At 34.1% G+C, this 25,296-nt stretch overlaps 1 protein-coding gene across 3 annotated transcripts in view; it reads left to right on the forward strand.

Annotated features, from left to right (window-relative positions):
- LOC140436327 (uncharacterized) overlaps positions 1-25,296 on the forward strand; it is a 74,134-nt gene that overhangs the window by 10,447 nt on the left and 38,391 nt on the right. For all 3 annotated transcript variants that reach the window (XM_072525043.1, XM_072525044.1, XM_072525046.1), the window contains exons 2-3: positions 12,879-13,059; positions 15,198-15,352. In XM_072525043.1, the coding sequence (XP_072381144.1) occupies positions 12,879-13,059; positions 15,198-15,352 (336 nt within the window). The remainder of the gene's footprint in view (positions 1-12,878; positions 13,060-15,197; positions 15,353-25,296) is intronic.

The following is a 25,296-nucleotide window of genomic DNA, read 5'->3' on the forward strand; positions in this document are numbered from 1 at the left end:
TTGATGGTGACTATTCTGAACCGCTCCACAGCCGCAGGTACCGACCTTCTGATATCCCCATCTTCTCAGGTTACTGCACATCGTGAGACGCAGTTCTTAGTCTGTTTAGTGCTCGGAAGGTCCAAATTGTGTTGCAAAAGCTGACGCTTTTTGAGTGAATTTTGATTTTTTTTTTTTCAGAAAGCTTTTCATATACCTTAGTCTGCTTGGCTCAGTTTGGTGATTATACAATGGATATTTTCGATCCGTCTCCTTCTCTTTTCGTTCTACCTCTGAGGTAACCTGTCTTCTGATGAGTCATGGAGCGTTCCAACTATGGAGTAAACTTTTTCGTCGAATTTAATAAACTATTAAAAATATTTAAAAAATTTGGTGCCACTTGTTCCTAAGTCCATGTGTTATATTCACATTTAGGTTTTTTTTAGAAAAATTTGGGAGACGTAACCGAGAAACGGCGAGGACGGTGTCGTCACGGAAGCGATAAAGATGGAGGCTCAGTACTGATAGCCAAAATTCAAAAGCTCTTTAATCTATGCCTATGGAATTAAAATATCCCAACAAAGTGGAATAATTCAATAACTGTACTCTTACACAAGAAGGGAGATATAGCAGACCTAGAAAGATACAGACCAATCAGTCTCCTTAACCATCTTTATAAATTATACACCCGAATAATAACGAACAGATTAGAGACAAAGCTGGATTTTTACCAGCCTCGGGAACAAGCCGGTTTTCGCCCTAATTACTTACGGCACAAACGATCACCTGCAGTGCCTAAAAACCCTGATAGAAAAAACTAACGAATATAACCGTCCCTTGGCATAGATATTTGTAGACTTTAAAAAGGCGTTTGATACAGTGGAACTACCGTCCATCTTAAGAGCACTACAAGATTGCAGGGTCGACCACAGATATTGTAATATAGTTAAAAATATATATGAAAATGCCACTACAACCATAAGTCTACATTCAGCAACTAATAAAATAAAGATAAAAAGGGGAGTCAGGCAAGGTGATACCATGTCACCAAAGCTGTTCATACCGTTCTTGAGTATGCATTTAAAAGACTAACATGGCAACAGAAAGGAATATCCATCGATGGAGAAAGATCGATTTACCATCTACGTTTTACGGACGATATCGTGCTTCTGTCAGATAATCTGGGAGAGATCAAAGACATGCTCCAAGAACTGAATGACATACTACAAGAAACTGGGCTGGAGATAAATTTCAAGAAAACCAAAATGATGACCAATATGGTTCCCAGCGAAGAGATACAGATTAATAACAACAAGGTAGAATTAATCGATAAATACACATAATTGGGTCATGAAATTAGAATAACCAGAGACAACCAAACCTGCGAGCTAAATAGACGAATCACGTTGGGATATGCTGCATATGGAAGGATGAGGGACATTTTTAAAACAAATACCCCAATTCACCTGAAAAGGAAGGCATTTAAATAATGCATCTTACCAGTCTTGACCTACGGAGCAGAGACCCTAACTTCAACGAAAGCTACTGCCGAAAAACTGAGGATAACACAAAAGCAAATGGAAAGATCATTGCTGAGCCTGACCTTGAAAGATCGCGTGAGAAATGAGGAGATACGCCGACTAACTGGCGTAGACGATATTATACTGCGAATCAATAAACAAAAGTGGAGGTGGGCTGGACAGGTTGCTAGAATGGAAGACGGAAGATGGACGAAGAGATTATTGGAGTGGAGACCAAGAGCCGACAAGCGAAGTCGAGGCAGACCACCCACCCGATGGACCAACAACCTAAGGAGAATAGAAACAAACTGGATTGCAGCAGCTAGAGATAGAGAGAACTTGGAGACGTTTGGAGGAGGCCTATATCCAACAATGGATATGTGAAAATGAGGCTGGATGATGATGAACCGAGAAACATGGAAAAAAGTTTCAAGGTGTTTAAATTATGAAAAATATTACTTAAGGCCACTATAAATAGAACCTAGCTATGATAAGTGACTACATTAATTTGAAGTTTTCGTAGAGAATTGCTACTCTATTTATAAATTACGAATTAGGGACATTTTAAGGACTTGTCATGCTTATGTATTTACTTGTATATTTTGTTGTTTGTTTATTTAATATGAAATCTTTCTATGTTGCACAAATAACGCTATAAAAGCAATCACTAAACAAAAACATTTTTGGGCAGTCAACTTAAACAGTCAGTGAGATTGCCCATTCTAACTTTCCCATTTACCCTGTAAAAAGCTCATATTGAAACACTGTATAAAAATACAACTTTATACACTCAGGTCAATTCTCTAAATTAAAGTCAATCAAACAAATTGCAATCGCGTCGCATGTAAACGTCATTCCAATGAATTGTTCATCTCATTACAAATACAGAGATTGCTCGGCGCTTTCTTGCCATATCATTATGGCACACATTTCAGCGATAGTGTCGCTTCTTTTGCTATTTAATGGATTTTACCAGGTTCTACGTAAACATTCGATGTGTTTCTTGGAAATCGTACGATATGTTGGTCAAGATGAGTTGATTATTAAAAATGAAAAGTAATATACGTATATATGTATATATGTACAGAGTGGATCAAAAGTTTGAAAAAGTCTAATTATCTCTTAAACGGATTCGTCTATTACATTTCTCCATGTTTCTCTTGAAATTAATGTGGATTCATCGGCAATTCTTTGCCTTAGCTCTGAAACAGTAGCTGGTTTAGTTTTTGGGGTTCAAATTGGATAAACGAGGAGGCCATTCAATACTACCTAATCTGCCAATCCATCGTCGGGAAATGTCTGATCTAAATTTACACCAAAATTAGCTGGAGCTCCGTCTTGCTGAAACCATGTCTCTGTTGTCTTTTGTGTTTTCTAATATCTTTCGCTATCTTCCTATTTATTGATCTGCATTCCTTGTGAGGTTCTATCTGATAGTTTTATTGTTTTTCCCAATAACACCTTTTTTCTTTGGTTTATTGTGTTGTTACGTTATTATGTGGGTTCAGGGATTAAGTGAACTACATTAGTTAAAATAATTTATTTAACTCACCTATTACAAAAAAACTCACTAATAATAACTAAATAACTAAAGAACAAATATCTCATTAATTAATTATTGTATTTCGCTTTACAAAATAAACCGTTTTCTAATCACATAAAACTGTTTCCTTTAAAGTGACGTCGCAGCTGTTTTTATACACAAACAGATGTTCTAGATATCCCCAGCGAAGGCGTGAACACCGAGTCAGCGCCTTTAACACGGAATTTCGCGAATAAAACATTGACAGAACACCAGGTAGAATGTTCGAGATATAACAGGACCGTAATCACAGTCACATAACAGTATGCATTTTTCTTTTGTTCTAGACAAAGTTTTTTGTTGCATTTTTAATACTGACCTCCAGATTTTTGCCGATAGTATCCAGAAGCGTATCATCATCATTGTTCAATTCTTTTTTATTTCTTCCTGATATTTTTCTATATTTTCTGGATTTGTCCATTTCACAGGACCACTGCGTTGGGTGGGATATGTGGAAAGAATGAGAATGACTAAATAGAGAGAAAGACCGAATCTGAGACACGTAAAACAAATAGAAAATGATAAACAATTTTGAAAATAAAAAATTATAGAAAAAAAGCACGAAACAGACCAGAATGGATGAGAATCCTGGTACAGGCCAAGACCGAAAAAGGATTGTCGAGCCAAAACATACGATTATATTTATTATAGATTTTATATACATATTTGAGGCGATCACAATCAAACAGTTCAGTAACTTCATGTTAACGTATTCTCGAAGAAAATGTTCTTTTCGATTAGCTAATCCTTGATTTGCCTTTTGTTCCACAATTTTTTAGGGAAATCAAATTTACGAGAGTGGTATGACGCGTTATCCAAAACGACAAGGTTGCTTTGTCTTTTGGCAAGTTTGGAATTAACGTCTTCTCAAACCATTCTTCATATAGATCCTCGTCCATTTCGTCGGGGTAATCAGCGGTTTCCTTCTTGGCCAAGAAAGTTAATTCTTCCCATGCCACAAAACCGCTTGCCAAAATGAAAAATAGAACTGAGCTTTCATAGTTTTTGCCAACAAGTTTTTGGTCTAATGGCCAATACCCAAATGACAAAAAGACATGTTTGCTTTTCGTGGACAATGAGGAATAAAACTGATTCGCTTCTCCTGAAGACTTTATAATGATCTTTATTTCCCAAAGAATGTGTTTACAATGGAAGCTATTGAAACCGCTCGAGCAAACCGGCAACGTAGTCGGCCGTTCCCCCGTAATAAATACATTACCTATTTTACCTGCACTGCATTCTAAATGTGGCTTCTACTATAGAAGAACATACCTCTGTATTTCAGGCCGAGATCTATTCAATCTTGCAGTGTGCAAGAAATTTCGAACTGAAGCGAATCAATATATGCATAGATGGCCAAGTGGCCATGGAGCTCTTACTATATTATGTTCAAGGATCTTTTGCACTAATTTTGTGATTTCCTCTAACAATACCACACCTCTTCTATATTTTACCAGTTTATTGGGTATTTTTTTAGTTTTGGTGACTTACTGTTTTTTTTTTAACTGGCTTAGTACTTTACTGACTTTGGAAAACATGATTTCGTATTAGATTGATCTTAGTATTTTTGTCATATTTGTGTTTTTCCATATTTGCTTTATTAGCAGATATTCCAACCAAAATAACACTTTTTCATATCGTATTTTCCCAACTACCTTCATCTCATATAAACACTCTCATCCTAAACAATGTAAGGAAATGTCTAGTGGCATTTACTAATTTTTAAACTCACATAAACATTCATTAAAATTCAGAATAAATCAGACAGGTAAAAGACTAGAATTGGCGGTGCTCAAGGTTAACACGGGATCATTTTAAAAACACTGAATTACTTGCTGCCGTCCACTAAATCTAAACTTTAATTTTAATTCCCCAAAGGTTGTTTGCTCGAAGGCAAATGACTGCACCGAAAGTTTATCGAAGTCATGCAAAAAAGTGTGTCAATAACATTTTAAAAGGCAAATGCACTAATGCACTGGTTGGTTGAGACAAGAAGGTATAGGTATTCATCATTCATCGAGTAAACCATCTCAAACATTCGAAAAGGTAGAAAAATAATATATTTCTTAATATAGAAGCAAAATTGAAAATGATTAACCTTTCAGGGATAACGTGACATGATGGTACACAAAATGTAACGTCGGACTAGCAGTCCGCAAATCTAGAAAAAGTCCAAAAACAAATATTTTTGGAAAAACGGTCTGGAAACTTGTCGAATCTTTAAATATATAATTAAAATAGATAAAATAAAAACATTTGCACACAAATTTATTATAACTTTTATTTAAACTCATGCTTTGAAAATGAAAGTGCTTTTCACATTTTGAGTACTATAAAAACCCAAATTAAACAAATACAACATAACTATTCGTAAGAAATTAAACAGAAACTAAATAAAAAAATGTTTGAGATGCGCAAATTAGATACATGAATGAACGGAAATAAGTAAATCTTCGCTGCTGTCTTCGGAAGTACCATCCTTTAGCGTGTTCTAAGCATACAAATTTTTGGCATTTTTCGCAGGTATATCTGTTTGGCCTATTTTTTTGTCTACTACAGTCAAAACAACGACCTCGGCGATTAGCTTGTGGATTTGGGGCTGGAACAATTTTTCTTCAATACGCAAATTTCTTTTATTCTTGACCTAATTGATCTAGGAATAGGTTTATTCAAAAATCGACGTTGCAGATGATCGTTTACTAGTTCCATATCAAGAGCTTCTAGAAAATGTCTTCTAGGCATTTTATCTATCTCATTAGATTTATATTTGTACCGGCTACATTCATTGCAGAATTAAAAATGACCATAGGCCATCGGCGAATGGCTCAGCGTAATTTGGATTTATTATAGTCAATGATGATTTGTCCGTTAATTCGTCTAGCAAATCGTCGTGTTGCATCATTGAGAGTAAAATAAAGTTTTTGTTTTTCTGTGTGTACTTGTTTTTTTCTGGTCTCTTAGTATCAGTAAATTGAATTGGAAGCTCTCTTTTGTTTTTTCTCATAGTGCCTATCATAGTCAGATGATATTCGTTCAAAAGAAGATCGGCCAAGCTGAGGCTCGTAAAAAAATTGTCCATTGTTACATTTCTGTGAGAACCAGATATAGGACTGCAGAGGCGAGGAAGGAGGGAAATATTGCTCGTATCAACTTTGTATGGGCCAGGTGGCTGTTGACCAACGTACACATCTAGATTTGCGGTATACGGAAACTTAGCGTCTACTAATGCGTAGATTTTCACGCTGTATTTATTAGGTTTATTAGGCATATATACCCTAAAGTCAAACTTGCCACGAAAAGCTTTCAGTTTTTCATCTACCGTTGTATATGCTGATAATGAAAAATATTTAGGTAAATTTGAATTAAACGAAACGAAGAATTCTCTCACGGCTGCCAATTTGTCATATTTTTGCCTCTCTACTCGTGTTCGTTTATCATCAAAACGGATGTGTCTGAACAAAAACTTGAACCGCACAAGGGACATCTCTGGCGATGAGCCGTTTCTCCTAAAGAGATCTTCTGCATTTCTGTGGTTATTTTTGGTTACCCCAACTATATATAAAAGACCCAATAGTCCCCTCAGTTCTAAAATGTCTGTCTTTTTGCAGATTTATTGCGGAGATTGTAAGAACACAATTCAATAAAGATATTCGCGTTGTCTACAATGGTTTGCAAAATCTCTTCAGTAAAAAACAATTTCAGAAATTTTTACCTTCATTAAATTGTCACTGCGAGCTCGAAACCGGCGCTTTCCAACATGTTTCTTCTATTTAGTTGTTCCATTCTTACCAATGAAATGCGGTGATCTTTGTGAAATATTCAAGACTTCTGAGATTGGCTCCTCAATTTCTTCTTCCATGTCGGTATCGTGATCCTCTGTATCTCTTTGAAATCTCCTTACAAACTAGCATCATCATCGTCAGGTTCTGGCTCAGAATCAGAGTGAAATTTCGCATGAAGCTTTTCAAGATATGCTTGCTCCTTTTCAAAACTAATATTAAAAAAATCTGTAAAAAATAAGTTTATATCAATCAAATATACAGAAAACATAATCAGTAGATCACTCCCAATTAAAAATTACATAAATATTGTTTATTTACCCCAGAAATAAAATATTTTAAAATTGAATCTTACCTGAAGATTTGTGACAACTTGTATAACGTCAGTTTAATTTAGCAGCAGAACTAAATGCACTAGACAACTGTCACAACCGTACTGAATAGAGTATCTCCTGGCTTGAAGCTAGCGAGCACGCCACGACCGAAATCATAATTAATCGTCGGAAATCGACAAATAATTCGACAAGCGGACTCATAGTCCGCACGTTAACTCTGAGAGGTTAAAAAATAAGTACCAAAGATGTGCAAAAGAAACATAAAAAATTCTAGATATGGCAGCATCAAACATGCCTTTATTTAGTTTATTCGACTTGTTCTTCATCTCTAAATTCCGACTCATTCCTGGTCTTTGTCATTTGTATCCATCATAGGCGCGTTCATTATTTTTTAGTTCTGCGTGTTATAGTCCAGTCTTCAGAGATTTGACCTCTAAAAATTATACGACCAAGCTGAATTTTGCTAAGAATATCAATTTTGGGACTCCAAATAAAAAAGTTTACTACTCCTACCCTCTGGCTTCCCCCTAAAACACTTCCATGGACAATCCAAACAAGCATTTTTGTATTACTTTTGATCTTGACTTTTGTCCATAATTGCAGTCTCGTTGCCCTTGTCAGCTGGTAATATTATTATGTAATTATCTTCTTTTAGAGCTTTGAGTTCCTCTTTACTAGCGTTTGCTTTTAATTTTGTACTTTTCTCCAGTTCTTTTTTGCATAGTATTTACATTCTTCGTTTTAGTTCGGTTATTTTATATGCACCATGATATATAGGCAATAATGTTCGTTCTATTATGTCATTTGAATTTAGAACATTGAACGAATAAATATCCAAGCAACGTTCACCGAAATGATAGTGTATCTACATCTACAACGAAAATATTTCAACTTTTTTATCTATTACAACATAAATTTTGTTATGGTTTAATATAAATACGAAGGTATTTTTAATAAATATACTTCGTGAAATTAAAAATATTTCCATGACGATGGAATATAACTAAGTAATTTGAATAAAATTATAGGCGCTTTAAAAAAACTAGTGCTTCACGTTCGTGGTTACTGATTTATGGATTCGTACATGCCTCTTGCATTCCATATTGCAGGTTTAAGGATTTTATGTATAAAAATCGTTGGTTTACGACCTGTGAAGTCCTGCTCTCTTCCTCTGTCGAATCTTGGTCTCCGATAACCGTGAAGTAAATTGATACTTTTTATCTACAGCCCTAACTATGACTAAGTTATTATAATGAAGTGATTTCCTTTTGCCTTCCTCATTGCTGATTAGTCACTTTATCGTAGATATCCCTAGATTAGTTGGATATCATCTCCATGTCAAACAAATACAACGCCTACAAAAAATTCTTGAACAATTTCGGTTCGAACTGAATTGACTCTCTTTTAATAACTGTTTTAATAAAAAAACACTTTCTAATCATATGGTGAAAAGTTAAGACTGTAAGGTGGTGGTTAACTTCATAAATTCAAACAGTTCTTGAACTGTAAAAGTTAATAGAGGTAGTGAAGAATGACACCGCTTGTGAACTTTCCGAGATATTTTTTATTGGCGCTCAGCTAAATAAGATATTGCCTGGTGCAGTTGTTACGATCCAGTAAAGAGTATTTTCAAATATTCAGTTGATAACTCAGAAAGTCAGTTATTTGACCCGAAGAGAATTTTTGGACAGGTACAAGTTTCCTATTCCGGTTTTGTTCTTCGACTTGGCGAGAGTATTTTTCAAATCTATGGTTTGTTCGATTTTTGTAATAATTTTTGCAGTATCGTTTTTATCGGAATTTAATGTTTTTAAAAATAAATTGTACAGGACGCTGGAAATTTGGCAGTATAGATGCGCATTGTGTAACAAAGAATTGTGAAGCTGGTGATGTACAAGCTTCCTTTTTAAGCAACCATTCCGTCTACTGCCTCAACCACCCACCTGAACTTAATAACTAACTTAGAAGCATTAGATTCCTCAACTGTAAGTTCGTATTTTTTACCCTTAAAGGGTGGAATCAATACTTTGAAGCCTTAGCTTTCTAGTAGAGGTATGATGTCTCAGAAACCTGTATCTAACACAAATATGTCACCTTCCTTCAATATACTTTGGAGACCAGTTGAATGTTCCAATATTTTTTGCAATATTTGAGCATCGTTTTGTGTGACGTTAAATGCCCATCGAAATTAACTAACGGGTGTTTTTTTTAAAGGTATAGAACTTTAAACTGGAATAAAACAAAGATTATTTTTTATATGAACAGGAAATTAACTTTATTTGAAAGATAATTTTTTGACATTATATTTTAAATATGATTTCTGGCATATGACCACCAAGGCTGGCTCTGACGTAGTCTAATCTGGAGATTTAATTTTCGACGACTTTTTCCACTATTTGTGGCCGTATATCGGCAATAACGCGGCGAATGTTGTCCTCCAGTTCGTCAATCGTTTCAGGCTTATTGGCATAGACTAGCGACTTCACATAACCCCACAGAAAATAGTCTAACGGTGTTAAATCGCACGAACTTGGAGGCCAATTCGCGGGTCCTAAACGCGAGATTATGCGGTTACCAAACGTTTACCTCAATAAATCCATTGTGGCACGAGTTGTGTGACATGTTGCGCCGTCTTGCTGAAACCACAGCTCCTGCACATTATGGTTGTTCAATTCAGGAATAAAAAAGTCAGTAATCATGGCTATATAGCGGTCACCATTAACTGTAACGTTCCGGCCAGCATTGTTTTTGAAGAAGTACGGACCGACCAATGATTCCACCAGCCCACAAAGCACACCAAACAGTCAATTTTTCTGGATATAGTGGTTTCTCAATATACACTTGAGGATTATCTTCACTCCAAATACGGCAGATTTGTTTGTTGACGTAGCCATTTAACCAAAAGTGAGCTTCGTCGCTAAACAAAATTCGCTTATGAAAGTCGGGATCAACGGCAATATCGTTTTGGGCCCATTCACTGAATCTACGCCTTGCTAGGTGATCGTGTGGCTTCAATTCCTGCACGAGTTGAATTTTGTAAGCACACAAACCAAGATCTTTTCGCAAAATCTTCCATAAAGTGGATGGACACATATCCAACTGCTGTGCACGATGGCGTATAGACTGATTCGGGTCTTCCTCTATACTACGCTCAACAGCAGCAACAACATCTTCTGTACGCACTGTACGACGTCTCTGTGGATGCGTATTATCATTAAGAGTGAACGTGGTGCGAAAACGTTCCACAGTTGATCGAATTAATTGCTCTGATGGGCGATTATGTATACCATAAAATAGACGTAGTGCGCGATACGTATTCCGAACAGAACTATGATTTTCAAAATAAATTTGCACAATTTGAAAGCGTTGTTCAGGCGTGAGTTTATTCATATTGAAATGTCAAACTAAAGTAAATAATAATCACCTGACAGCTGTCAAAATGGCCGCCCCTTAAAAACGTGTTGCCAACTTCTATTTCTATACCTCTAAAAAAAACACCCGTTACATAGCTATGTGTCGTGGTTATAGTGAATGATTTGAATAGTGATTGTTTTTTTTTGGCAGAATAAAATTTGTGCTGTTAAATATTGTTGGAACTCTTTTGGTGCCGCAAATATGTACCATCGCAAATTATGGCTAGGTGATCTTCTAAATCGTATAACTTACTCACTATAGAAGACACCTGGTTGACATAGAATCCCGCGAATACATGCATCTGAGTTTCCAGTCCTCAATGTAATCAAAAATGTTACCAATACTTGTGTAATTGTCTCGTTTTCAGATTCTCTCATGAAAGAAGACATACTATCTCTGAGAAAGCCGATATTGTCCCAAGTATGACCTGTCAAGGGTTTAACTTTTTCATCGGACAACTGCATCTCTTATCTTATCATGCGAACTAGTATTTTCGCATAAGATAAGGTTGCATACATTTCTCTAATGCTGGAAAATACATCATCACATGTTTTTCCAGAACATACTTTGAAATGGACAGAGGAATAAACTTGTTAAATACTAATCTAAAACTTACAACGAAAATTTTACAACTGCTAATAAATCAGAGGATACGTTTAGCAGATGAACAACGGGGTTTTCGTAGTGGAAGATCGTGTACAGATGCAATATTTGTTATAAAGCCAATTACTGAGAAATCATTTCTGTGTCTGATTGATTTAAAGAAAGCGTTTGACAGATTAAGACTCAAAGATGTAATTTATCTTCTGTCTAATAGAGAAGTTTCCCCAAATATTATAAAAGCTATCGAAAACATCTACCTAAACAACAAAATGGAACTCAGAATAGATGAAGAACTTACAGAACCTATAGAAATAGGCAGCGGAATAAGTTAAGGGGATCGATTGAGCCTCATGCTCTTCAATTTAATCATGGATGAAATCATCAAAAACGTTAACAAAGGAAGAGGATACAGAATGGGAAACAAAGAAATAAAAATACTCTGTTACGCAGACGACGCAATATTGATAACCCAAGAAGAAGATAGTCTGCAAAGAGTGATCCACAGATTTAATATAAGAGCAAAAGAATTTAATATGACAATCTCATCTCAGAAAATTAAAACAATAGTAGTCAGCAAAGAACCAACCAGGATTATAGAAAAGATTATAATGCCCATGTTCGTCCGTCTAGAGATATGGTCTACTGGCAAGGATCGATCCCACCGTAAACCGATAATCTCAACGGAAATAAGGGCTCGTGCGACAATCGTAGCGAACTACGATTGCCTAGTAAAGTCACATTGTTTTGAGCCTTTCGACTCTCGGAACTGCAAGAGATATGGTTGCCACCTTTGACTAGAAAGGATAATGCCTTAGAGGTGTTCAGGCATAATCCCACGGATGGTAGCTTCGCACCATTACCCGCTTGAGTAAGTGCGTCTAATAAATGTCCGAACCTGCGGTTCCTTTCGTACTGAGCAGGATTAGTATCGCAATGACGAGTTATCAGTAGGGTAACACTAACCTGTCTCACGACTGTCTAATTTTTCTAAATTAATCTTTAGACAATTTTTCACATTTACCTGATTATCACACCATATTTTTAACATAATTTCCATCTCGGCGATAATAGCGTGACCTTAAGTAACGATGGTTGAATTTAAAGATTGAGCACTTTTTACAGCTTCGAGAACTTTTTCTTTACCCTTTGTAATTGTTCTGGCCGTCGATTCAACAGAGCAAACTTCTTTACTAATTCACAAAATTTCATTTTTATATCAAAATCGATGAGATTTTAAAATCACGTAACTACTGGTTAGCATTAGTCGGGGTAGCGTAAGTTGAGGTATTATGTACCGAAAGATTTCCGCGGTTAGTACAATTAAACCTAATGCTAAGATTTATACCATTACAAGAATTAATATTAAACTCAACGGTTTCCGGGTTAAATGGAGTCGATTATCACTGCGCCGAGCTTTCGACATCCTCTCTGATGTCTTCTTCAGGGCTTTCGAGGTCTCAGTCTCCCCAGCCCCCTGACAGTACTACACTGTTCACTACATATCACTATATAATGCACCATTTACAGCGAGCATACAATAAATATTTTGTAATTACTTTCTTTAAAGTGTGTTAGATTTAAACGGTATTAATATCTTCGAGTAAAGATTAAAGATAAAAGTCTCCAGTGTATGTATATAATTTTTTCTCATACCAATATTTTTCAGGTGGCCATAAAAATAATCGATAAGACTGTCTTAGACGAAGAAAATTTGACAAAGATATTTCGAGAGACTGCTATATTGAAGAAATTAAAACATCCCCACATCACAAGGCTGTATCAGCTTATGGAAACAAATCAAACTATATATTTGGTCACTGAGTATGCAAGCAAGGGGGAGATCTTTGGTAAGTGTAATTATTTATTAGGGTTATTTGCATATTTTCTTTCTATTCTTCTAGCCAATACAAGTTTTTTTGCAACTGTCCCGAACAATTTTTATTATCATACATTTTACAGCAACAAGGTTTGTGGTCTAGCCGTATCTCTGTATTTTAATTTACCTTGCGTTAAAACTGAAGAATGTGGTATTATTTTTTTGTATTTAACTGTCCATAACAGTTTTTGTTCTTGATCTATTTATAAAACGCTTGCTTATTTCTGCTACTCTAAATAGTTCAGTAGTAGACATGAGTAAAATATTAACCATAACAAACATATCCAATAGTTGAAATGAAGTAATTACGATGTTACTATTCAAAAAACGTCTATAATTGTACTTAATGTTTAATCGTTGCATACTTTGTTAATTATATATCGTTTTCATCAAATTTATAAACAGCAGTTGTTGGATGCCTGTATCAAAGAGTATCTTGCTAAAATCTTTACTTTCCTGGTCTATATAACATGGAATACAATGGAATGTCAATATACAATATGGAGAAAGGGATCATCAAAGCCATGACCAACTCTTTATGTTTAAAGGATGATAGATAGATCGATTACATATGACGTAATTTTATTTTTATGTCCTAACCTTAAACATTATTCTTAAAATTCAGTTCTATTTTTTCTTCATTTATGCTTCCCTTAAACTTATCCCATAATTTGTCGTACACTTTTTCTCGAATCTGGTTTTTAAAGTTTTGTGTATCTAGTTTTGTACTTTTTCTATGTAGTCTCATCTTTATATTTAGTATTGATAGTAGTATTACTTCAGGTATTACTTTTTCATCTTGGATAATATTTAACAGCAAGGCCAACGAGAGGCCTACACGAATTACAAAACATCAAATACTCCAGAATCCCGAGACACCGAGACACACACAAATCACAGAAAAAGCCTTCGAGTACAATAAATCCGCATATCTATGTTTTATAGACCTGACAAAGGCTTTCGATCGCATCCATGTCGAAGACGTCTTACACTCATTGTTTAAAAGAAACATACCAATCATTATTATACAAACCATGGAAAACATCTACTTCCATAATCGAATATAGGCAAAGATAAATGGAAAACTAACACACTGTATACCAGTACAAAGTGGAGTCAGACAGGGTGACTCGTGAAGCCTACTTCTCTTTAATATGTATAATAATGGACGAAATAATACAAGCAGTACGTAAAGTCATGGTTACAGAATGTGGAACAAAGAAATCCAAATATTATGTTATGCAGACGACGCCGCATTAATCGCCGAGACAGAAGACGTGCTCAAAAGATTAACACACATCTTCAATACAACAGCCAAGAAATACAATATGATAATATCAGCAGAAAAAACCAAATGTATGACATCTAAATACCCACTACGATGTAAAATCGAAATTGTGAGAAAATAATAAAGCCGGAAGCAAGCTTTAGATATCTGGGAATAGATATTACTAGTTACACAAGTACGAAAACAAAGCTTAAAAGCAAGTAAAGCGGCAGGATCTCTTAATGACACAATCTGGAAGAACAAACACCTAAGACACAAAAACAGGAATCTATAAAGCAGCAATCGGACCTATATTAACATACACGGCGGACAAGACCTGACACATCTAAAAAGAGACGACTACTAGAAACAACAGAGATGAAAATATTCCGACGAATATCGGAAAAGTCTGTTGGATAAGGAGAGAAGCGAAAACATAAGAAGAGCATGCAATATAGAAGACATAAATGGATGGGTGACAAAACGGAAACAGGAGTGGAACAAACACAATAGTAGAATGGCAGAGGATAAAATAGTACGAATAGCACGAGATAAGTCGCCAAATGAACGAAGAAGTATTGGCAGACCAAGAAAAAGATGGTGCGATAATTTAAACAATTTAGGAGGATAATATTGATGAATAAAGAGGCTTTAAAGCCTACATACAAGAAGGAAGAAGAAGAAGAAAGTGAAGTTAAGGAGTTCCGTGACGATATATACTTTTTTCCAATAATTTTTATACAACTCTTTTTGGATCCTCCAATTACTAGTTTATTAATAATTATAATCGCATTAACCTTGAAATGATATTTTAATATTAGACGAACATCTCTTTTTTACAGATCACTTGGTAGCGAAGGGCAGAATGACGGAACCAGAGGCCAAAAGGATATTCAACCAGATTGTGTCTGCCGTAAGCTATTGCCATTCTCAGGGGGTCGTTCATAGAGATTTAAAGGCTGAAAATTTACTCTTAGATCATAACCTCGATATCAAAGTGAGTACATACTAATTAAATTTATTTAATTTTAATTTTTATTGGCCGATCTATTAGCTGTACGATACCAACACCATTGTAGGTTTTTGGAGCGAAACATTTAACATTGTTTATATAGATATAGAATATTTTTATATAGAACAGAACTAGCAAAAAATTAGATTCATGTTAAAGTGAACTGAAGAAAATGTGGTTCTAAAACTATTTTCTTGGCGCCTTTCTGTTATCTAATATATCATATTGTAACAGGTTTAAAATAAAACGAGCGGTTCTAATTTATATAAAACTATAAGATTACAGCACGATAATATCTTATCAACTAACTCACTCATAAGAGCGCTCCGTTTATATACCGAAAGTATTTACATCGAAAATATTATTCGATCAGCCCATCTCTATATTCCCGAAGGCAAAGCCACTATCGCTAAGGCTAGCAAGCATAATAGTAAGGTCTCGTTTTATGCGGTTAAAAAATTGCATAAAAACAAGACAAAAACAAAAAAGTTTCCAGAAATTAAAAAAAAATAGGATGTATGATAAATTATTTCGAATATCTGAAAAAAATTCATACAAAAGCTTAAAAAAACTGGTCCATATTATTTCTATTCGTTTTTGTGATTATTTATATTTATTCAAATCGTGTAGATAAACAGGAAAACAGGGATCCTGTTTATTTTACTAGTATTGTTGTTAAAAAAGTGAACTAATTATCTATAAACTTCGTCTGCAGGCGTATTTTTTAAGTTGTCTCGTTCTAAAATGTGTTAAAATAGCTTAATTCTTCAATACTCTTCTTGCTTCTTTGTGCACTTTACTTTGTTATCTTTACTTGCTTTGTGCACTTACAGTTTTTTCATCCTTTACGACGTAAGTACGGTTAGGCATTTTTTTCCAATACAGTCTCGTTTCATCAGCTTTAAATACTTAATCGGTACAATAGTCCCCATCTTCAATAATTTTCACTAGCTTCTGTGGAGATATTTTTGCTGCTGCTTTATTTGCTGTAGCACTCTCTCCTGTGATCTTGATATTATCATTTCTTTTTTTAAACCCAATTAGCCATCCTTTGCTAGCTAAACATTTTTTACCAGCTTGGGAAGTGGAAGTTGGTGGTTCTGACTATTTCATTAACTCATAAAACTGAAGAGCTTTTTCCTGGATTAAATAACCACTTACAGAAATACTTCTTTGAATTAGTTCCTCAATCCAAATTGCGATGACTCTTTCTGTTGTTTCTAATAATACATCCCTAAGAGTAAGATGAAAATTTGGCGCTTAATTTTATACCAGAAATTATAGATTTTTTTATAGCAAAATCATTCTTCTTAATTGCTCTCACAGTTTATTCGCCGAAATTAAAATGTTTTCCAATTGCCGTAGATCCTTCTTCTTTTCCTAAGCGATTTAAAATTGCAATTTTCGTTTCCAACGAAATTTATTGTCTTTGATGTTTTTTTCTCTATTTTGCCAAATAAAATCTCAATCTTAACTCTCTTTCTTTGCCCATGGTAAAAATATATTAGCCATGTATTCGTTAAACAAGCCATGTGTCGTGCAACCATTATCACTTTTACCTATAACCCATTCTGAAGGAAACGTCTCTGCTATTATTTGGGGAATCCTATTATATCTATAAACCATAGATCAGAGGGGGCGCTATTTGCCCTTTAGCATTTGCGATCAATAAAACTGTAAGACTAAATTTTTCATCTGAGTTGAATACACGTTCATTTTTTAAGATATCCATAAAAGAATTACCGATAAGATAACTCTCAACCTCAACGAATCAGCTATTAATATTTTCCTGCTTAACATTTCTTCGCATAGGTGTCAAATTTTGACTTGACTTGACTTTGACGTAGACTTATTTCAAAATGCCTTGCTAGAAAAGGTGATTTTCGTTCTGGTGTTTCATTACTTCCAAATTTCAGCTTTAATCAAATTGGTAATTTTCCAACACTATTTCCAGTTAAAAATGTCTTCAAAATAACTGTATTGAATAGTCAGTAGACTACGTGAAATGAAAAATGTTTTTTTGGTGAAAAACATGTAGTTATCGATGATCTCTCATATATGTGCGTGTGTGTGCGTGTGTGTGTTGCTAAGTTCGAATAGTTTCGTTATGATACAGTACATATTAATAATATTTTCCGTTAATATCTTCCGTTAATTTTGACTAGTGTTTTCGTATAGAAAATTAATCTTTTGCGGTCGTATAAAATCGATGATATTTTTGCATAATTCTTATCAGTATTTTTATTTTCAAACCTTTTAAATATTTATAAAGTAAACGGTTTTATCTGTCTTTATTAAAATCTCATTTGTTATCGGTTACTGATAATTGTTTTGGAAATGGTAAGCGTGTACAACTATGCAAAATGATCGGCGTTTTTTATTCTTATTAATTTAGACGATGTCAGTAACAATTTTTAATCATCATATCGTTCACAGTAATATCTGTATTTAGCAATTTTTTATACTTTTTCATTTTTTCCTTTCAATATACTGTTCTTTGCTTTTCTAGCTTTCGCTATGAATTTTTTAGCCTCTATATAGTTTTCAACACTAGGAGAATTTTTAAATGTATTAATAGCTGAAACTCTCTTTTGTATTATATGAGCACATGAATCATCCCACCATGGAATGTGATATTTGTTGTTATGAGAGGAGGTCCAAGGAATTGATGTGTCTACCACTGATGGTATATATTAGATAAAATTTTCATAGTCCTCAATTGGAAACGATGAGAAAATAGGAGTTTAGTTCTTCATGGAAAGAAAACCATTCAGCCTTTTTGAAATTTCTTCTTTTAAAATCCTGATTAGAGTCCTTTGTTGGGATGCCGACATAGCATAAAATGGGAAAATGATCACAAGATCCTGTATCTGGAATGGTAGTCCATCCACTAATTTTAGGTGCCACATCTATCGAAGCCAATGATAAGTCAACTACTGATTTGCCGCCACCAGGACAAACCAATCTTGTTGGAGAACCATCATTAAGAAAAATTAACTGAAGATCTTCTGCAGTAATATTTCTGCCATTAACACTATCTCCTGAGCTTCCCCATGCTCTATGATTACAATTTAAATCACCCATGATAAGTAAAGGTTTATTGGTAGAGTTGACCAAGGAAGATCAGCATGTTTTGGAAATGAGATTGTCCGAACGGCAATACATATTTAATATATTTAAATTATACTTAGGTAAAAAGGTGAGTTGAAATTGAACATCTGAATTAAAACCAGGATTGTTAATATGAATATCCCGAAAATCTATATTGTATTTGATGAGGGTAACTAAGCCCCCATATCCATCACCTCGATCCTTTCTGATAAGGATCACCCTCATAACCAGAACATAAATTTCAATTTCTTTGGGGATATTCCTTCCTGAAAAAGTTAAACAGATAGTACCTGTAGGGATGAAAATGGTTTCTTAATTCTCTTGCATAACCCTTCTATTCATTCTTCTGACAAAGTTTTAAAAACTCACCTAACAATACCTTTAGAAGAAATAAGATGAGTGGGAATGAAAACCTCATATCCCAATCCTTCCCAGTCCTTCCTAAGAATAAAGGATATGCCATATTCTATGTCCTTGAATACTACCGCAACTCTATTTTTTTCCCTTTCTATCAAACTTAGCAATCTCTTTCAGTTTTAAATTAAAGATAGTCTTAGCGCAATCTCTTTCAGTTTTAAATTAAAGATAGTCTTAGCAATACTTAGGATATGATAGTTACCCACATTACTATTTTTACCTTGAACAAAGACATCAAAGGGCCCCAAATCTGATTCAAAATATAAACTTTTTTCTTTAAGGGTTACTTTTTCTATTGCATTGATTTTTACTTATATTAGGATCCGGATCTGGTGGCCGGTCAGGATGAATTTCGTCCTCCATAATGGCGAACGTTAATTAGATTTAAATCTACCAAAAGGTTTAGATGTTGGTTTGACTAAGATTAGGAAATATGTAAAGGAATAGGATCACATAGAAAATGTTAGTAAGGCCCTTACTTGTATTTTGTAGGATAAATCCAGCAATCGCTTCGAACACGGGGCAACCATTCACCATCAAATTTCGAAAAAAAAAACCAATAAAAATCATTCGCGACAAGAAATATCATAACCTATCAACACCTAATTGTCGATTGTCAACTAAAAATCAGAACCGTGGAATAACTGGCAGAATAGTTGGTGTATTTCTCTATAAAACGAATACTTAATATCACAAAATTCAACATTCTGTGTATTGACAGCGACAATCGAAATTTGGCGGCAAAGTAAAGTGGGAAATATGTTTCCGTTGTCTTATTTTATTAAGGTTTAACAAAAAACAAATGTGACTCCGCACTAGAAGGATGTAGCTTGATTACATAAGAAAAAGCCAAATGGCGGATGAGAGAAATTCAGGAAGAAGTGAAAGAAAATTGCTTGCGAAAAAAATAACAAGCCGAAAAGCCAACAAGATAGAGAACAGTACATAAGAATTAAACATTTGTAAAAAAAAACAAAAATAGCAAAAAAAAAGTTCCAAAAATCGAAGAATTAAAAATAAAAACCGATCTCAATAAAAAGCGAACGCAGATTTTTTTAATTACTCCTAATTCCTTCGGCCGTTTTCTAGACGTTAACGACTGCAATTAGTAAAGGTAATTAAAATTAATTGCTTGCATTTTTAACTGTTATAATTAGGCATAGTTTTTAGTACATATTCAATAAACCTTTTTTTCAATTTGAATGGATCTAAAATATAATCAAAGGAGATCTAACACAAGGTAATAAAAAAATAATTGGTCGTTAATTTTAATGTAACGTTTAACAGCTCTGAGCTGATAAGTCAACATCCACGGCCATTCATAGCTTTTTAACACGAATTATTTATTGTCTAAAGTCCAAACAAGACCTTGCTCCGGTCTTTTGTGGTATCGGCAGTTTGATTATATAAAGACCTGAATCAGTCTTAGGTTGGTTTAAGTAATTTTTAACAAACTGAAGATTTGTTGAAATTCAGTTGAGCAGGGAATACTTCAGGGTACATTCTGGGTACTGTCTTATTTATTCTATTTATTACGAGGGTTGTCTTTTTAGTTTTGCATATAGCCATCAAGACAAAAAATATATAGACTTGAAAGTACTTTATTGCTTTTACTGCATTGTGTCTGCTGCTAGGTGGATAGACCTGATTGCTGTTTCATTGCAAATTGATTTGTATATTTAAGATAACATGTATCGGTTACCTCAATTTTTCATCGAGAATTTTTTTGAAAACGATTTTCGAATTGGAAATTCGAACTTCAAAACTAAACAAAAATGCAATATATATTTGTGGTTTAAATGTATATGTATAAAATATTCAATAAATTCAAAGAAATTTAGCCAAACAATAATGATAAAAGTGACTGAACTAAAAACGAATGACCGAATATTCCTTAAAAATAATGGGGAACAGCGTAGAAAAACGAAATCAAATCAGGTGGAATATAGATATATCAATAAATAGAATCGTTGACCCTATTCTTATTTTAAATTAAGTGCATTATATACAAAAGAGCTTGATAGGAACTACGAGTATACACTTTTTATAATCCGGAAACATTGTAGGTATTCAATCTTTTTAGGAAGTGTATAATATTTTGTTCTACTCCCACAATTGTTTACGTGGGTTTAATGATGGTGCAATGCTCTATCGATTTCTAAAAAGTGTTATATTAATATTATCGAGGACAAAAAATCGTGTAGGCCGAAAAACTACAATAGCTTTATAATGTAGCATGTATTATTTATGAAGTATATTCGTAATTGAAATAAATTAGATCAAGAAGATTCGTAGCTCAAAATTTACAGTCGGTTTTATAAATTATAGTACAATAATAGTCACGTGTATGATAAACAAAAGAAGATATAACCAGATAACTATATTATTACAAAGAACAAGAAAATAAATCATACTAGGTAGAGGATAATGACGTCATTCAGTTCTGTTGTCTTCTATCTTGTCCTAGAGCTCGAAAACAGCATAAAAGAAGCACTAGCGACGAAGAATATGAAATTCACATGGGAAAATTTAGGGACAATAATCAGGAAATAACAAAAAATGATAAGGGAAAAAAACAGAGCCAAAAGAACCCGAAATCAGGAAGATAAAAATAGGGCAAAAAATAGGATTGAATCGGCAGGTCAAACAGCCACAAATAGAACATAGAAACCAAAAGTGGGACAATTACGTAAAATAAATGGAGGAAAGGGGCCAAACTATGCAAGAAATATAGAGGCTCCAAAGAACTTTAAGAAAGATAGAAAACCCATTCCCCACTACACGGAGAAAACGGAATCGTCTACTCTGTAGAAGAGAAAGCCGAGGTGATGAGAAGGACTCTTATGATAGAGTTTACGCTGAATTGTTACCGAGACGAATACATAGACATTTTCGAAGAAAGCAATTGTATATCTGACAAACATAACAAACGCAATACTAAGATAAAGGCTCTTTCCACACAGATGGAAGGAAGCCCATGCAATCATGATACCAAAGCTAGGAAAGAACCACATATTTCCGCAAAATTACAGGCCGATTAGCTTACTTCCAGCAGTCAGTAAGATAGTAGTGTGAGTCATCAAAACCAGACGCCAATCAGAGACAAGCAGGCTAGCGTTAATCCCAGAAGTATAATTCGGATTCATACACACATCATCTTTCATTGACTTTGAGAGTGCCTATGATAGTATCCATCGAGAATTTCTGATTCATGCACTGAAAGAGTATAATATTCCAACTCAACTCATTCATATCATAAAAGAAACACTTAAAGTACAAAGCAAAATTCGAATTCAAAACGAACTAACAGATACAATTCATGTGAGAACGGGCCTACGACAGGGAGATGCCCTATCCTGTATTATATTCAACATCACATTAGAGAAAATAATTAGGGAGTCAAAAGTCAACACCAGAGGAACAATAATAACAAAAAGTGTACAAATATTGGCATTTGCAGATGATGTTGATATCATAGCCAGAAGCGAAAGAGAGATGATAGAAGCATTTAATGCTATAGAAAGAGCGGCACAAAACAGTGGCCTAAACATTAATGAAATAAAAACCAAATACACGAAGGCCAGTAAATCGACAGGCCAAAGAAACCTACAGAATCTGACAATAGGAGACTATAACATCGAAAGCGTGAAAAATTTTACATACCTAGGTTCACTAGTTACCGCAGATAACAATGTCAGTGAAGAAGTTAAGAGAAGAATACATATCGCTAATAAAACATATAATGGACTAATTAAACATCTAAGATCTAACAACATCACAAGAAAAACCAAATGCAAAATATACAAGACCCTGATAAAACCGGTCCTTGTATATGGATCAGAGACATGGACACTATCGAAAAGCGATGAAAACCTATTAGGCACATTTGGACGAAAAATCCTTAGACACATATATAAGGGGGTAAAGGAAAATGACATATGGCGCAGAAGATATAACTTTGAACTGTACACAGCATACAATGAACCCGAGATCATAACATCCATAAAGATCGGACGTCTGCGCTGGATGGGCCATGTTGAACGAATGTTGGAGACTGAAACACCAAAACATATTATGAGGCAAACACCAGTAGGAAGAAGGTCAAAGGGAAGACCCAAACTTAGATACATGGAACAAGTGGAACAAGATCTGAAAACACTTAAGATTACCAACTGGAAAAACAAAGCAAGGAACAGAACAGAATGGCGGAAAATCCTAGAACAAGCCAGGACCCAGAAGGGTTGTCGAGCTACTGATGATGATGATGATAATTCGGATTCATAGCTCAATATTTCAACGACATTTGCTGTAATCTGTACCTTCTATAAATTGCAAGGCAAAACAGACGATGATAAAGGTGTAAGAGAGGTACCTATGGGGAATCTAAAACTTGCATACGTATGTCATCTTAACAGGATTCATCAGAGCTTATGGTACAGAAGCTCTAAAAGTGAAATCAAATATTTTCCGTCAGAAGAAGCAACAATAAAATGGCTTCAATATGGACACTATTCACTTACAGATTGTTCCTTTTATATATATTTGTTGCGGGTTTTTATTGTACCATTGTGATTTAGAATATTCAAAGTATCAATTATCGTCGCTCAAGATGAAAATCCGATAACCCTGATTTCTTGAACTTCTCCTTGGATCTTCTTTCTCTCGCATATGCTCATGCATATTTATTTCATATATGTATTGAAATAAGAAAGAAAATAAAGACCTTTATTCATATTACTTCCTATAGATTTCGCGACAAACAAATTGACAGCATCAAAAATTTAACCAAGGTGTTGTTGTTGTGCCTAATCAATTAGCAAATAAAACGTTCTTATCTCTCCTCCGGCCAATTATTGTGTGATCTAATTAACTTAAATTGATTGCAATCTCCATCGCGGTGGTTAAAATATTACGTAAACGCTAATCTGGATTTAGATAACGCGGCACATATTTTTTGTATTAGATTACCGCTTGTCACTTTTGTCAGTCCGACCCTGACTTTAACCTACGCAGAGGTCATATTTTATTTAAATAAAAAAACGTAAATAAGAAACAGACAGCACGTGGTCTGCAATCGTTTAAATTTTAACGAAGCAATCCTTTGACATTTATAAAAAATATATTTGTTTCTATATATTATGCAAAAGAGTATCAAATAAACAAACAGCTTGTATATAAACTAAAGAATTACGATTTATAGAGATTCTGACATTGTTATTCTCGTAGTAGTGTTTCACTTGTTTATAATTATTGCTTTGTATTGTTACGGTATATATTTTAGAATACTTTAAATACGGTGATGTTTGATCATATCTTATCTTTTTTACAACCGACCGGATGGCTGCTTCGAAGCACACCAGAAGCGTTTTAGATCGGAAGCAGTTCGTTAGTAGAGTGTTGTGTTTTTTGCTGTAATTTAATTATTTTGAGTAGTCATGTGGCGTCCGTGGAACGATGTTGTTGAAAATATTGCCTACGATAACAACACTGAAGAACAACCTGCCGCCACACTATATCTTAAAGCAGAACTATCAAAACCTGCGTTTTTCTATATTTCTTACTTATACTTCTACTAAAAAATGATCTGAACTAGTACTAAAAGCTCTTCTTAGTACTTTATTTTATTTATTTATTATTTATAATTTGTTTGGTCTTCTTTAAATGGGCCTATTTATTACTATCACATAATTTTCTCGTTTCACATGTACAGTGTGAAAAATTCCACAACAAAATAGTTTTAGAACCAGAATTAAAAGTCCGATAAAAAAATATTTTAATGATAACACTTATACAATGTTTACACAATATACTTATACAACGTTTTGTCTAATAAAACGTTTCTTATACATTTTAAAGAAAAATGGTTTAAATAAAAGTTGTTGATTTTAAAAGTTCTTTAATTTGCTAGTTTCTAAATTAAAATACATGAACAATTGACCAATATATTTATAAATCTGTTCGTTAGAATTGAAAGGGCATCACATGATGTTGCAGCTTTATGTAAAGAAAGTGGTAAAGCTTGCTTTGTATTTTATTTTACAGTAACATAATCGGCGTTAAATTGTTTTTTATTGAAATAATAAATAATTTAGGACTACAACCTTTTTTGTTCTGTGGTATTATATTAATAAAAAACAGGACAACGCCCTGTTGGTATGATTTTATTAGGAAAAGAACCTTATAATCAGAACTTAACATTATAAAAATAATATAAAACTTAAAAAGCAGTTAATGTTTTAGCAGCAAAAGCAGTTTTGAACTATCAATTGGAATTGATTTTTCATTTTTTTATTTAGTCCAATATCTTTGGTAGAAGGCAATCGAGGGAACTTCTCATTTTTCTTTTAAGATTGACAGCTTTACAATTTTCCTAAGAAAATGTTTTATAAAACATAATGCCA

Source organism: Diabrotica undecimpunctata, chromosome 3 (genome assembly GCF_040954645.1).
Source record: "Diabrotica undecimpunctata isolate CICGRU chromosome 3, icDiaUnde3, whole genome shotgun sequence".
Taxonomy (NCBI): Eukaryota; Metazoa; Arthropoda; class Insecta; order Coleoptera; family Chrysomelidae; genus Diabrotica; species Diabrotica undecimpunctata.